The sequence below is a fragment of the Capsicum annuum genome, chromosome 1 (assembly GCF_002878395.1).
Source record: "Capsicum annuum cultivar UCD-10X-F1 chromosome 1, UCD10Xv1.1, whole genome shotgun sequence".
NCBI lineage: Eukaryota > Viridiplantae > Streptophyta > Magnoliopsida > Solanales > Solanaceae > Capsicum > Capsicum annuum.
The window spans coordinates 43,630,162-43,643,361 of NC_061111.1; the positions used below are offsets into that span (position 1 = coordinate 43,630,162).

General features: G+C 38.5%; 1 protein-coding gene across 6 annotated transcripts in view; it reads right to left on the reverse strand.

Moving 5' to 3' along the window:
* Nucleotides 1-13,200, reverse strand: part of LOC107874959 (polycomb group protein EMBRYONIC FLOWER 2) — a 60,773-nt gene that overhangs the window by 21,715 nt on the left and 25,858 nt on the right. For all 6 annotated transcript variants that reach the window (XM_016721648.2, XM_016721651.2, XM_047396322.1 and 3 more), the window contains 5 exons: nucleotides 10,498-10,550; nucleotides 10,236-10,289; nucleotides 10,093-10,152; nucleotides 9,593-9,639; nucleotides 9,369-9,490 (listed from right to left, as the gene is read on the reverse strand). In XM_016721648.2, coding sequence (XP_016577134.1) covers nucleotides 9,369-9,490; nucleotides 9,593-9,639; nucleotides 10,093-10,152; nucleotides 10,236-10,289; nucleotides 10,498-10,550 — 336 coding nt within the window. The remainder of the gene's footprint in view (nucleotides 1-9,368; nucleotides 9,491-9,592; nucleotides 9,640-10,092; nucleotides 10,153-10,235; nucleotides 10,290-10,497; nucleotides 10,551-13,200) is intronic.

Genomic DNA, 13,200 nt, shown 5'->3' on the forward strand with positions numbered 1-13,200 from the left:
CCTTCTATGAACCCGCACATAGCAAGAGCTTTAGTGCACCGGTCTGCCCTTTTTTTTGTTGGAATTATGGACTCTGGTGCTTCTCATCATATTTCTAGTGATAAATCACTTTTATCAAATATTGTTTATTCACAATCTCTTCCAATTGTCACTTTAGCCAATGGAAACCAAAGCAAAGCAAAAGGAGTTAGACAAGCTAATCCTTTATCCTGTCACTTTAAATTTTGTTCTTTATATCCCTAGTTGTCTTTTTAATTATGCGTCCGTCAATCGTTTGACTCGTTCCCTAAATTGTGGCATACTATTTCTTGAGGACTCTTTTATCATGCATGACTCATAGTACTGGACAAAACAATTGGTATAGGATATGAATCAAAAGGCCTTTGCTACCTTATCTCTCCTAACTCCTCCATAGCATGCCCAGTCTATCCACATTAGATTGTGAGCCGTTCCAACTTGGGAAACACACTTGAACTACCTCGCAACATAGTACTGAGAATCGTGCAGAGTCTATCTTTTCCTTAGTTCACTCTGATATTTTAGGTCCTAGTTGAATCAGTTCACCCACAGGGTTCCGTTATTTTGTTAGCTTCATTGATGATTATTCAAGATGTACTTGGATTTTCTTAATCAAAGATCGTTCTGAGTTGTTTCCTATATTCAAGAGTTATTGCTCTGAAATACAAAATCAATTCGGTGTCTCTCTTTATACCTTTCACAGTGATAACGCCTTAGAATATATGACCTCCCAATTTCAACTGTTTTTGAATCATCAAGGAATTATTCATCGGACTTCTTGTCCGCATACCCCTCAACAAAATGAAGTAGCAGAGAGGAAGAATAGACACCTCCGAAACAGCTCGCATTCTTCTCATTCAATCCCATGTTGCAATGCAATTATCGCATCTTGATATTTAATTAGTCGAATGCCGTCAATTTCAGGTCAGAATCAAATTCCTTATTCAATATTGTTTCCTCAATCATCTTTATACTATCTTCCCCCTCGTCTCTTTGGGAGTACATATTTTCTTCATAACTTCACACGAGGGAGAAAAAAATTAACCCCTCGACCTCTCAAATGCGTCTTTCTTGGTTATTCTCGAGTACAAAAGGGATAGCGTTGCCACTTACCTGATCTTCGTCGGCACCTTACATCAGTTGATGTCACATTCTTTGACTCTCAACCTTACTTTACATCTTCTTTCGATCTTGACCAGCCTAACATGCTTGAGGTCTAACTTATATCCACTTTTGAGGATCCTACCATTACTTCTACATCTCCATCCATAGTGCCACTAGTCTTACCTGTACCGACTTTTGAGAAATCTATAATATCTTTTACAACTCCATCAGCAGTGCCATCCCACTCCTGACTTAACATCGTCATACACGTACAACATCATACTTAGATGATTCCCATCATGCACCTGACCCTGCACCTACTACAGATTAGTCTCCTCCAATTGCACTTCGAAAAGGTATACGATCCACATATAATACTAACCCTCGTTATACCCTTTTAAGCAATCATCGTCTATCATCACCCCAATATGCCTTTATATCATCTTTGTCCTCTATCTCCATCCCTAAATCCACAAGAAAAGCACTTTCTCATCCAAGATGGCGACAGGCTATGATTGACGAGATGTCTGTTTTACATATGAGTGTTACTTAGGAGCTTGTTTCCCTTCAGGTAAATCAACAGTTTGTTGTCATTTGGTTTATGCCATAAAAGTTGGTCTGGACGGCCAAATTGATCAACTTAAGGCTCGGCTTGTTGCCAAGGGGTATGCTCATATATTTAGGATTGATCAAGTGATACTTTCTCTTCCGTAGCTAAAATAGCATATGTTCACCTTTTTCTTTCCATGATGGTTGTTCGACACTAGCTCTTTTTCAGTTGGATATTAAAAATGTTTTGCTCCATGGTGACCTTAAGGAGGAAGTTTGTACGGAGCAACCTCTTGGTTTTGTTGCTAGGGAATCTAGTTTGATGTGTCGATTGCGTCGATCACTTTATGGTGTAAACAATTTCCTCGAACCTAGTTTGGAAAGATCAGCACAATAATTGAATAATTTGGCATGATTCGTAGTGAAGCAGATCACTTTGTGTTTTATCGACATTTTGCTCCATATATATGTATTTATTTGGTGGTTTACGTTGATGATATTGTTATTACCGACAAGCATAAAGATGGTATCATTAGTTTGAAGAAACACCTCTTTCAGCATTTTCAGACTAAAGACCTCGGCTGATTAAAGTACTTTTTAGGTATTGAAGTTGCTCAATCCACATTAATTATTGTTATTTCGCAATGCAAGTATGCCTTAGACATTCTCAATGAGACGGGAATGATGGGATGTAAACCTATTGACAGTCCTATGGATCCAAATACTAAACTCCTGCCAAGACAGGGGGAGCCACTCAATGATCCTGGAAGATATTGGCGTCTAATAGGTAAGTTGAATTATCTCACAGTGACCAGACCTGACATTTCCTATCCTGTAAGCGTTGTAAGCCAATTTATGGATTCTCTCTGTGATAGTCATTGGGATGCAGTTGTTCGCATTGTGCGATATATTAAGTTCGTTCCAAGTAAAGACTACACTTCAAAGATTGAGGTCATGAGCAAATCGTTGGATATACAGACGTTGATTGGGCAGGATCACCTTGTCATATACATTCTACATCCGGATAGTGTTTTAGCAGGAGGTAATTTGGTGTCCTGGAAGAGTAAGAAACAGAGTATGGTTGATCGATCTAGTGCAAAAGCAGCATATCGAGCAATGGAGGTAGCTACTTCTGAACTAGTTTGGATTAAATAGTTGTTGAGAGAGTTAAAATTTGGAGTAATAAGTGAAATGGAATTTGTTTGTGATAACCAAGCGACACTTCCTTTCACATCAAATCCAGTATATCATGATAGGAACAAGCACATTGAGATTGATTGTCCCTCTGTGAAAGAAAAGATACTTTCCAAAGATATTGGTACAAAATTTGTGAAATCGAGTGATCAACTTGCGGATATTTTCACCAAGTCCCTCATTGTGGGTGTCGTATTTCTATTATTCCATCTTGTTTCATGCTTTATTACGAATTTATTTACTATTCTTTGTCTTGAGCCGGGGGTCTATCGGAAACAACTTTTCTACTTCTCCGAAGGTAGTGGTATGAACTGCGTACATTTTACCCTCCCCAGACCCCACTATGTGGGAATACACTGGGTTTGTTGTTGTTGTCCCTCATTGGTCCTCGTATTAAGTACATTTGTAACAAGCTCGATAAATATGACTTGTATGCACCAGCTTGAGGGGGAGTGTTAGAATATTTGTAGGAATAAGAATAGTATATAGAATCCTACTTGGAAAAGGATTGTAAGGTCAGTGTCCAAGTCAAAAAAAGAGATGTACTAACTTAAATACACAATTCAATAATAATATTTTCTCCATTATTTCTCATAAGGGGAACCTTTTGTGTATTTTCTCGATATACTTTTGTATTACACCATCACAAACGAGTTTTCCGATAGGAAGCTAATTCAAAGCATCATCAGAATACCTATATCAATATGGTATAGAAATATTATTTAAGCAAATCAGTTTCACCAGAAAAGGATTAAGCAAATAAATCCCATCATAAATATTCATTTTTTTCAAAGAATGTTACTCCCTCCGTTTCAAAAAGAATGACCTACTTTCCTTTTTAGTCCGTTTCAAAAAGAATGACCCCTTTCCTTTTTTGGCAATACTTTAATTTCTACTTTCCACATGACATATTTAAGACCATAAGATTAAAGGACATTTTGGTACATTTGACACAACTTTAATTTAAGGCCACAAGATTCAAAAGTCTTCTTTATTTTCTTAAACTTTGTGCCAAGTCAAAGTAGGTCATTCTTTTTTAAACGGAGGGAGTACATTATATTATATCCTTACACCATCATATAATGACTTGTCTAGTAGGAAGATAATTCTCCCTCAATGCCCCACCAGCATACACATACCAAAAGCAAATCAATTCGACCAGAAAACAATTAAGGAAAAAAAATCCACTACACTATATTCTTAACCATCATAAAATGATATTTCCAGTAGGTAGCTAATTCTCTATCAAACCCCCATCAGTAAACCTATAAATTATGCCTATATAGGCAAATCATTTCTACCATAAATCAATATATACATATAGAAAAAATATATACACACAAATAAAATAAAATCCCCAGTTTGCCACCTTCAAACCAATATCCAGATTCTGTCTCACTCGAAGTCTAGAACAACAAAAAAAAAACGCTGCTTTGTAGAGAAAGCTTATTTTCTTTTCATGATCAGGGGAAGCCAACTCTCAATAGAAACTCAGTCAATATACATGGCACTACAGGCAAACAGAAGCCTATGGCATTCAACAGTTGGCCTAGCAGAATGACACCAATTTTTTCAGATTATACCATTAGATTATGGCACTCAGTAACTGGGTAAATTTCTCTACGTCCATCAAGTAATTTTCTTACTAACTTTCAAATAAAGAATCTGAGTTAGCAAATGAGTGGCCATAATTCGCATCAGGTTCTACATAGTATTCTTGGATGTGGTGTAGAAAATCTGCCTACTGTCTACTTAGGCATGCCCTAAGGCAGACACAAGGATATAAAAATTTGAGACAACATTCTGGAAAAAACTGAGAAAAGAATAGGTCAATGAAAAACTCAGTATTTATCTTTAGGGGGAAGGGTCACACTAACTAATTCAGTATAGGACTCTTTCCCTACTTATGTGTTGTCTTTGTTTCCTATTCCTGCAAGTGTGGTCAAGAAGCTGAACAAATTAAGAAGAGAATTTCTGTGGAAAGGCAACAAGGAAGGAGAGGGATATCACCTGGTGAAATGGGAAGTGACACCACTGAGCAAGGGTCCCGGTGGTCGTGGTATCAGGAACTTGAAGATTCAGAATAATTATCTCTTGATGAAGTGGGTAGGGAGATTCATTGAAGAGGAGTCAACTTTATGGAAGGAAGTTATCTCCTACAAGTATGGCCAAGTTAGTCCATGGTGCTCCAAAAGTTAATGGAACATATGGGATGGGAGTATGGAAGATCATCGGAGCAATATGGCCAAAGCTTCAAGGAAATTCCAGAAAACGTGGTTGGAGTTGGTACCAAAACCAGATTTTGGAAAGACAAATGGATGGGGGAAACATCTACAAAATACTTATCCTGATCTTATGGCATTGAGCAACAATCCTGAAGCTACCATCTCTGAAAGCTCGTCAACTCAAGGGTGGAACTTAAACCTCAGAAGATATCTAAACGACTGGGAAGTGGATAGGATGACAAGCTTGTTAACTGAAGCGTAGGGTTTCTGTCGTACAACCCTGCAAGCTGACACACTGAGATGGAGACATACAGGGGATGGTTATTTCTCTGTAAATAGACTTTATAAAAAGGAAAACAGTGTGATGCAAGGGGAGAATTCTAGTATCTGGAACAATATCTGGAAGAACATGGCTCCTACAAATAGACTTTATAAAAAGGAAAACAGTGTGATGCAAGGGGAGAATTCTAGTATCTGGAACAATATCTGGAAGAACATGGCTCCTACAAAGGTCAAGTGCTTCACCTAACTAGCAGTAAGGAGAGGTTGCCTAACTCATGAAGTGCTACAAAGAAAGAGGAGAGTAGTGGTACCAGATGTTTCTTGTGCAATGAAACTGCGGATACAAATAACCATATGGTCCTTCATTGCAAGTACACTGTACAATTGTCGAATCTTTTCTTCAGTGGAATATGGCTGAGCATACTGTTGATCTGATGAGCTGCTAGATGAGGAGATAGGGAAGCAAGAGCCAGAAAAAATGGAGGATAATATCTTCTTGTATATGGTGGGCTATATTGAAAAAGAGGAATGAGAGATGTTTTGAAGATAAGATCAAATCCATTCATGATGTGACATGGAATTGTTTAGTGTCTTTATTTTTTTGGTGTAAAAGAAATTGTATAGAGGAAGTAGATGAGCCGGTAGATCTCCTAGACGCTCTGTAAAGACTTAGAATCTAACTTTTTGTTATGATCTTTTGGGGAAGAATCGATTCACGGGGCGTTATATATATTCAAATGGAGGTTGAAACCTTAGAGTTCAATAGAAGAGAGAACTCCGATCTCTTCAGCTCATTAAAGGGAGACTGAAACCTTAGAGTTCAATGGAAGAGAGAACTCCAATCTCTTGTTTTTTGCTAAAATGCGACTTATTGATTTATTCTCCAAAAACCCCTTTAAATAGGAGTATTACATCAATAGTTTAATCCTTATGAAAGTAGGAAAAAAAAAACCCTATTCTAGAAAGTCTAATCCTTATGAAAGTAGGAAACGTAAAACCCTATTCTAAAAAGTCTAATCCTTAGAGAAGTAGGAAACATGAAACCCTATTCTAGAATAATAAATAAAACTACTAAAATATAATTAAATATTTAATTAATTGACTTTCATAGATCCACAACATTACTCCCCTCATGTTGAATAAGCTTGTCCTCAAGCTTGAATTCCAGGGAAACTGGATCATACAATTCCAGCCCTAGCCAACTTTTCTTGAAATTGACGTTGATAGATTTCAACTATACCATTTGCCGAGGTGTGACTAATTTGCCCACCGTATTGCTACTTTCACTAGGTCCAAATCGATGCAAATAATGTTCCTTTTCTTCTTCCCAACTCATTGATCTCTTTGCTCGTTTAAGTTGATAATAACCTAATTGTGCTTCTCCCAACATGTGAATCCCAACCACTTCAACCTTTTCTGCTCTCGTTGTATGTTGATTTGCAAAAACTTGTTCACAATGTTGTCCCCAAATTAATTGGTTTGTGACATCATATGTAGGAAATTCCATCTTTGTATATCTTGGTACTGTCGAATGGGAATTACCACTTATTGGATATTTTGATCAGTCAGTTGATTTGGGGGTTTATTGCATTTAGTAGTAGGAGTTGTTGATATACCAATCGTCGGGGCACTACTCGACTCAGTTCCACGGTTTTCTGGTTTTGTGAAGCCAATTCCCAAGCTAGACAATTGTTCTTGGATGATTTGGGCAATTCTTTCGCTGAGGTACTTTTCCATGCTGTAATTTTTTAGTCCATTAGGGTTTCTGTAATTGCCCGTTCTTCCAGGAATTTGGAATTGATCTCATCTCCCATTGTGTTAGGCTCTGATACCAAATTGTTATGATCTTTTGGGGAAGAATCGATTCACGGGGAGATATATAAATTCAGCTCGTTAAATAGAGGCTAAAATCTTAGAGTTCAATAGAAGGGAGAACTCCAATCTCTTCAGCTCGTTAAAAAAGAGATCGAAACCTTAGAGTTTAATGGAAAAGAGAACTCCAATCTCTTGCTAAGATACGATTTATTGATTTATTCTCCAAAAACCCCTTTAAATAGGAGTATTAAATTAATAGTCTAATCTTAATGAAAGTAGGAAAAATAAAACCCTATTCTAGAAAATCTAATCCTTATGAAAGTAGGAAACATAAAACCCTATTCTAGAAAGTCTAATCCTTATAGAATTAAGAAACATAAAACCCTATTCTAGAATAATAAAACTACTAAAATATAATAAAATATTTAATTAATTGACTTCCATAGATCCACAACACTTTTCTACCTTGTGAATTTTTGAAGGTGGCCAGCATTCCTAATGCTGAAGAATACAACAGTACAAATTCAAAAAATGAGTGGCCATTACACCAGAATTTGATTTTGCAGATATTCGAACCTCGTGCATTTTGGATTATGAATTGTAAGTTTGGGTCCAGGGTTACTTGGGACTTTGAGGGAAATTGAACAGAAATCAGGTCATGCATCTAGGACGTGCCTGAGCAATTGAGCCATGCATCCTACTGTATGCCTCAAGATGTTTTGTGTGCACCTTACACTGTGGCATGCTGCAGTATTGCTTGTTAAAACACTATAACCCTCTTCTACCTTATAAGAGCGTCCATAGGTACATAAAAGATCTCAACATCCCCCCACCCCCCCAAACCCCCCGGGGGAAATACTATTAAGAGAGAATAGAGGTAGATCTAGGATTAAATATTTTTGGAGAAAGCCAGGATTTAAAATATTTGGAGCTCTGCAAAGAAAAAATAAGCCCTTTTGAGCTACTGGGTTCTAAATTAATAATATATACACAAAATCAGTAAAACTTAGGATTTTTTTTTTTAAACAAAGAGTCCCCCAGGGCCAGTAGCGTGCAAATTCCACCATTATAATTTGCCAAGTCTTCATTGAGTTGGGTTTGGTCAAGTAACATCTACTACCATTTGCCATAGGCAAGACAATAATTAATTTTATTGCACAATATGCAAGGAAAAGATTATCTGGATAGTTCCTTATCTACAACAATCAAACATTGTTGCACTTTCAGACAGCAAGTGTGTACCTTTCAACTTAAGAAAGGTGGAAGTCGATGGAACTTTGACAACAACAACACACCTAGTGTTTTCCCACACAGTGGGTTTGGGGAGGGTAGAGTGTACGCAGTACATACCACTGCTAGAAGTGAGGCAGAGAGGCTGTTTCCGGAAGACCCTCAGCTCAAGACAAAACACAATCTAGAAAAAGATGTAATAGAGGTAAAAAAGACAATAAAACAGATAGTAACAAAACAATACTACCACAAAATAATACTCCGAGCGATCTAGCTGAAACAACGTATATCAACAAGAATCCGGGAATAAAAAACTACAAATGTAGCACTACAACATTCCACCTACTAGCATGGACACACTCCGACCTCCTACCTTTCTACCCTAATACGTCCTCACCACACCTTTCTATCTAAGGTCGTGTTCTTGGTAAGCTGCAACCATGCCATATCTTGTCTAAATAGCTCTCACCAATATTTCTGCAATCTACCTCTACCCCTCCTGAATTCATCCATAGCCAGCCTCTCGCACCTCCGCACTGAGGTATCTGTACATCTACTCGTCGCATGCCCAGACCATCTCAAACTCGAATCCCGCATGTTGTCTTACACCAAAGTCACTCCCACCTTATCTCGGATATCCTCATTTCTAATCCTATCTCTCCCGTAAACTCACACATCCATCACAGCATCCTCATCACTGCCACCTTCATCCTCTAGATGTAACAGTTCTTAACCGGCCAATACTCCGCTCCATACAACATAGCTACAATGGAAGTTTGACAACAACTAATATTCATTTACGTGTATCCATTAAGAAACCATGTTCTACCACTTCAACCAAGGAACACACAACTATGTTGAAGAAAGGGTTATCCAACCTCTAAAACTATTAAAACATCAAATAATCCTAGGAATGCAATGGAAAAAGGAAGAAAAAGGGGTCATCATTACCATTAACCCTGTCATTGAGCTCATTCATTGACGTAGGGAAATCTGAATCTAAAACAAGTGGGTGCACATGCTTTGAATTTTGTACTAAATCCGGCCGTTTCCTCCGTCTTAGTGGCTTCGAACTGAGCATAAATTTCAAATAAAGCAATAGAAAATCACAACACACTTCTGAAGTAACATCAAATAGCTGCAATACAAATTGAAGGAGCGTGAGAGCTACATACCAAAAGAAGAATGTCTGTTGCTTAGGATCCATGCCATCAGCAACAATCTGGAAGATCACTCCAGAAAGCAAGTTAATTTACATGGAAGAAAAAGCATGACTTAATTTACATGGAAGAAAAAGCATGACTAGCAAGAGTAGTCAAGCATCAGAAATTAAATTAAATTAAATAATACAGAACTGACTTTTCAAACCTTTGCCAAATCAAAATTATAGAGGATGTTAGAATCTAACCAGGTATCATACAAATATACATGACCTCATTAAAGATATTCAACATTAAACTACGTAATTTTCTTTTCATCAAGAACTCAGTAAAGCTTCCTAGAAGGTCAACTGCATATATGTCTACATATATCAAAATACCTAAAAGAAGAGTTAAGCGTCCATCTCCTACAGGCATATTGATAAAACTACTTTGTATTGCAGCAGATTTGTGCTAGGAGCAGATACTACAGACCATATACGATTCACCACTAAGTTAAAAGAAAATGTGCTGACCTCAGCTCTCCAAATGTCACTTCTCACAGATACATTTACAGCTTGATATTCTTCATTTACCTAAAAATGATACAAGGTTAATTTGACAGCTTAGAGAAATACACAGCTAAAATTTTATTCGAAGCATACTGAAGTTTACCAACCCAAAATTCAAAGTTGAATAGATCGTGGGATGAGCATAAGTGATATCTCAAACCCTATAAGCAGAAAACCAAAGATACAAGAAATTAAACTAATTATTTAATTTACTGTAAATCAAATTTCTCGTCAAAACCATTTCAAACTGGATCCATATAGCTCATTTTTATTTTTTGAGAATGAAAAATAAAACCGAGCTATATGGATCCAATTTTACCATATAGCTCAGTTTTATAAGGAAACAAAAGAAGATATCCCAGCCTTTACCTTAAAGCTGGCACATTTTACCAAGCAGAAAGGACAGGTGAAGTCCTCTGTCACTGCAAGTTTAGAAAGGAAAAAAGAAAAAGCAATTAAGTAGCTTGAACTGCACAAGTAATAGTTGTAAGGAAGGAACTTGCTCAAAGAAAGGAATACCGCACATATGGAAGAGCAATGGGAATGTCATCAATTTCACCATTCTAAAAACTATTAACTGTACTCACACCAAGTGATGAATCTTGATATATGTAGGATGGTAGCAATTCAAACAGATTGGCTTGACATATGAGAGACTAAAGTTGTGCCTAACAATTTATTTCAAATGGATATATGGAGCACTATTTTGCTATATGCCAAGACGCTAAAGCTGGGCCTATCAAATGGTACTCAAAATTTCAACCTAGCCAAATTTTACATGACCCAACAACCAGTGTTATCAAAGGAGCACATAAGCCCTGAAACGAAGCTCAAAACATGATGAGCAATTCGCCTCGCTTAATGTGCACTTCAGTGCTGTCAGCAAGGTCCTAGAACAAACTTTTCCTTTCCAATGAGCCTCTTCTGGAGAGGCAACACTAAACAATTAATATTTCACTTTATCATATTTTTTTTTTCAATTTCTTTGTTCATATATTTGTCATCATACTTATAATTATTAGTCTTTTTTGAAACTGGTAACTTTACTCTATACATCCACAAGGTATACTACAACTGTAAACATTGTAGTTCTGCTTCAAAAAAGTATTATAACTTACTGCATTTTCAAATTAATTGTTGCCTATACGTAATCTAATACATCAAAGATGTCCTCTTTTTGAGCTAAATCATCACGTTTACACCAAAAATAAAAAAGGCCTAAAACATTTTAATCTTCGGCAAGTTGTACTGCACATTCTCAAAGCATCTATTGTTCCTTCTCTCCATATCGTCCACCAAATACAACAACAACAACAACAACAAACCCAGTGTATTCCCACCTAGTGGGGTCTGGGGATAAGATGTACGCAGTCCATACCTCTACCTCTAAAGAAGTAGAAAGGCTGTTTCCGATAGACCCCCGGCTCAAGTCACGAGATACCACACAAACTCATAGTAAAGCACAGAACTAGATTACATAACATAAATACGGCACCCATAAGTATTAGAAAACAGAGGAAAGCACACAGATTCGTAATAAAACATGGAACACGGAATCATAACAAGAATAAAACCCCCACCAAGTAATTCCCTACACTAGCGACCCAAACCGGCCCTAGTCTTCTGCCCTAATTCGCGTCCTCCAGACCTTCGTATCTAGGGTCATGTCCTCGGTGAGCTGTAACTGCTCCATGTCCCGCCTAATCACCTCACCCCAGTACTTCTTCGGCTTATCCCTACCCCGCCTAAAACCATCCAACGCTAGCCTCTCACACCTACGAACCGGGGCATCCATGCCCCTCCTCTTCACGTGTCCGAACCATCTCAATCGGGCTTCCCGCATCTTGCACTCCACTGGAGTCACACCAACCTTCTCCCGGATAGTCTCATTCCGAACTCTATCCCCTCTAGTCAGCCCACACATCCAGCGCAACATCCGCATTTCTGCCACCTTCATTTTTTGGATGTGGAAGTTCTTAACTAGCCAACACTCCGCTCCATACAACATGGCCGGACGGACTACCACCCTGTAGAATTTACCTTTCAGCTTGGGCGACACCTTCTTATCACACAATACCCCCGACGCAAGCTTCCACTTCATCCATCCCGCCCCAATACGGTGCAAGACATCCTCGTCAATCTCACCGTTACTCTGGATCACGGACCCGAGATACTTGAAACTATCCCTCTTACATACCTCCTGTGATTCCAGCTTCACTACTACCTCATTCTCCCGCCTCACGTCATTAAACTTGCATTCCACATACTCTGTCTTGCTTCTGCTCACCCTGAACCCTTTAGACTCAAGAGTTTGCCTCCACACCTCTAATTTGTCATTCACACCCCCTCGAGTTTCATCTATCAGAACTACATCGTCTGCAAAAAGCATACACCAAGGCACCTCCCCTTGAATACGCCGCGTCAACACATCCAACACCAACGCAAACAAAAAGGGACTAAGAGTAGATCCCTGATGCAAACCTGTCAAGACAGTGAAATGCTCTGAGTCTCCTCCCGCCGTCCTCACCTGAGTTTTCGCTCCATCATACATATCCTTAATTGCTTTGATATATGCCAGCGGTACTCCACTCACCTCCAAGCATCTCCAAAGCACCTCCCTGGGGACTTTGTCGTAAGCCTTCTTCAGGTCGATAAACACCATGTGCAGGTCCTTTTCCTTTCCCTATACTGTTCCACCAACCTCCGCACCAGGTGAATTGCCTCCGTCGTCGAGCGGCCAGGCATAAATCCAAACTGGTTTTCCGAAATAAACACTATCCGTCTCAGCCTCACCTCGACCACTCTCTCCCAAATCTTCATAGAGTGACTCAATTACTTAATCCCCCTATAGTTATTGCAACTCTGGATGTCACCCTTATTCTTATAGAGAGGGATCATGGTACTCCACCTCCAAGCCTCGGGCATCTTTGCCGTCCACCAAATTCATGCCAAAAAAATCTTCCATCTCACCTTCTTCTTGGTAGCATTGTCATCCCTATTCCAACTACTCAGAACACCTTTAATACTCCCACGTTTCACTCATTTGATTTGTATAAACATTCTCCAGAGTTG